At 51.2% G+C, this 2,041-nt stretch overlaps 1 protein-coding gene across 1 annotated transcript in view; it reads left to right on the top strand.

The window, feature by feature from the left end:
* LOC103798290 (pumilio homolog 1) overlaps window positions 1-2,041 on the top strand; it is a gene marked incomplete at its 3' end in the record, with an annotated part of 37,215 nt that overhangs the window by 29,548 nt on the left and 5,626 nt on the right. Inside the window, exon 6 of the mRNA XM_009070543.1 lies at window positions 233-503. Coding sequence (XP_009068791.1) covers window positions 233-503 — 271 coding nt within the window. The remainder of the gene's footprint in view (window positions 1-232; window positions 504-2,041) is intronic.

The following is a 2,041-nucleotide window of genomic DNA, read 5'->3' as shown; positions in this document are numbered from 1 at the left end:
CCCAAGCCTGGCAGTGTTCACAGCCAGGTTGGCTAAAGCCTTGAGCAACCTGCTCTGGTGGGAGGTGTCCCTGCCCAGGGCAGGGGGTTGGGGCTGGGTGACCTCTAAGCTCCATTTCAACCCCTTAATGTGCTATTACTCTATCACAACCCTTCCAAGCAGTTCTGGTGAGTGCTGGTGCTGCTGTGCCACAGCAGTGCTGCATGTGCTGAGTCCCTGTCCTCCCCCACAGCCGCACACCTGGGAACTGCCAGAACTCTGCCAGCGAAGTGGATCTGCTGGGCCCAAACCAGAATGGATCCGAGGGCTTAGCCCAGCTGGCAAGTACTAACGGTGCCAAGCCAGTGGAAGATTTCTCCAACATGGAGTCCCAGAGTGTCCCCCTGGATCCCATGGAGCACGTGGGCATGGAGCCTCTGCAGTTCGATTACTCCGGCACTCAAGTTCCCGTGGACTCGGCCGCAGCCACCGTGGGGCTCTTCGACTACAACTCCCAGCAGCAGGTAAAGTGGTGGCCCTTGGGCCATCCCTCTCCTCCAGAAGAGTAGGGGTGGGGTGAGATGAGCTTGGGATCTTGGGAAAGGAACAGGGGAAGGCTTGGAATGGTTTTGTCGTCTCTGTGCCAGTTACAGAGTGCTGTGTCTGTCCTCCCAGGGAGCTTGAGCAGGAGATGTACTTCCCATGGCACCTCAACAGCAGCCTAAGAGTTGTAATTGAACACTTCTCCCAGAGCAGTTATCCCTAGCACTTCCCTGTGTAGGAATCATTTGTGTCTTGAGTAAGCTGACATTGGAATAGAGCTTAGCTTTAAATTAGCAAAATTTGCTAAACAGAAACCTCACACCCATCCTTGTGCTCTTGAAGTGACTGGAAGGTCCAATGTCTGCTCAGCCCTGGTGCTGTGCCCTGCTTTGGGCCCTGCTCAGCCCTGGTGGTGTGCCCTGCTTTGGGCCCTGCTGAGTTCTGCTTTGGCCCCTGCAGCAGCAACCTGAACAGACTGAGGGCATTGAGTTCACATTGTCTCCCTTGTACCTGAGCTTTGTTTCAAACCTGAGGTCAGAGTCCAGTACTCCCAAAAGTTTATCACATCCTGGTTAGAGTTTGTTTGACCTTTCTCCCATGCAAGCCCAATCTCTCAGCCCTGAGCAGTAATCCAAACCCTCCCTTGGCTCTTGGCTCCTCTTGACTGCTGGGCCTGGATCCAGCGATCGACTCCTAATCTACTCCTGTTCCTGCTCCTGTGGGTAATGATTGTAAACTTTACTGCTTTCCCTTTGCAAGTCTGATATCCCTCCAAGAAGAATGAAACCCTTTGTTGTAGCTGATTGCAGGAATATATAACTGACTGTGGCTTTCCTAAAATATCTGATCTTTTTTAGCCAAAGAGCCTCCTGGCACTCTGCAGTGAGGGAAACCACTGCCAAGTCTGTGCTGAGGCTTCTGAGTTATCACAGTCTTAAAAGCAATGTAAATATCTGGGTTAGAGCTCAATGGGCTGTTTTATTCTATAGCATGTTTGGGAGGTGAAGGATGGAAAGTTTTCTAAGGATTAAATTGAATAGCTGCTGTAGAGTTCAAAGAGAAAAAAATAGTTTTAAGTCTTTGTCTTAGTCTGGTGTAGGGTCTGGATGGAAAGTTGCTGTCAAACCATGAAACTTTTATGTCCTCATTGCTGCATACAACTTCCTAGTGAGGGAAGTACAGGGACAGCTCCATCTCTGCTCTCTGGGACCAGGGACAGGAGCCAGGGAACAGCTGGAGCTGTGTCAGGAGAGGGTTAGGCTGGAGATGAGGCAAAGGTTCTTCCCCCAGAGGTGTTTGGGCACTGAACAGCTGCCCAGGGCAGTGGTCACAGCCCCAAGGCTGACAGAGCTCCAGGAGTGTTTGGCCAATGCTCTCAGGCCCAGGGTGGATTGTTGGGGTGTCCTGGGCAGAGTAGGGGTTGGACTTGATGCTTATGGGTCTTAACCAACTCAGGATATTCTGTGATTCTATAAAACACTACATTAGAGCTAAGACATTGAGCAGCTTTCGAACGAAC

This window comes from Acanthisitta chloris, unplaced genomic scaffold, assembly GCF_000695815.1.
Source record: "Acanthisitta chloris isolate BGI_N310 unplaced genomic scaffold, ASM69581v1 scaffold11552, whole genome shotgun sequence".
Lineage (NCBI taxonomy): Eukaryota > Metazoa > Chordata > Aves > Passeriformes > Acanthisittidae > Acanthisitta > Acanthisitta chloris.
The sequence above is the reverse complement of the archived record's forward strand: the minus strand, read 5'-3'. Positions and strand labels throughout refer to the sequence as shown.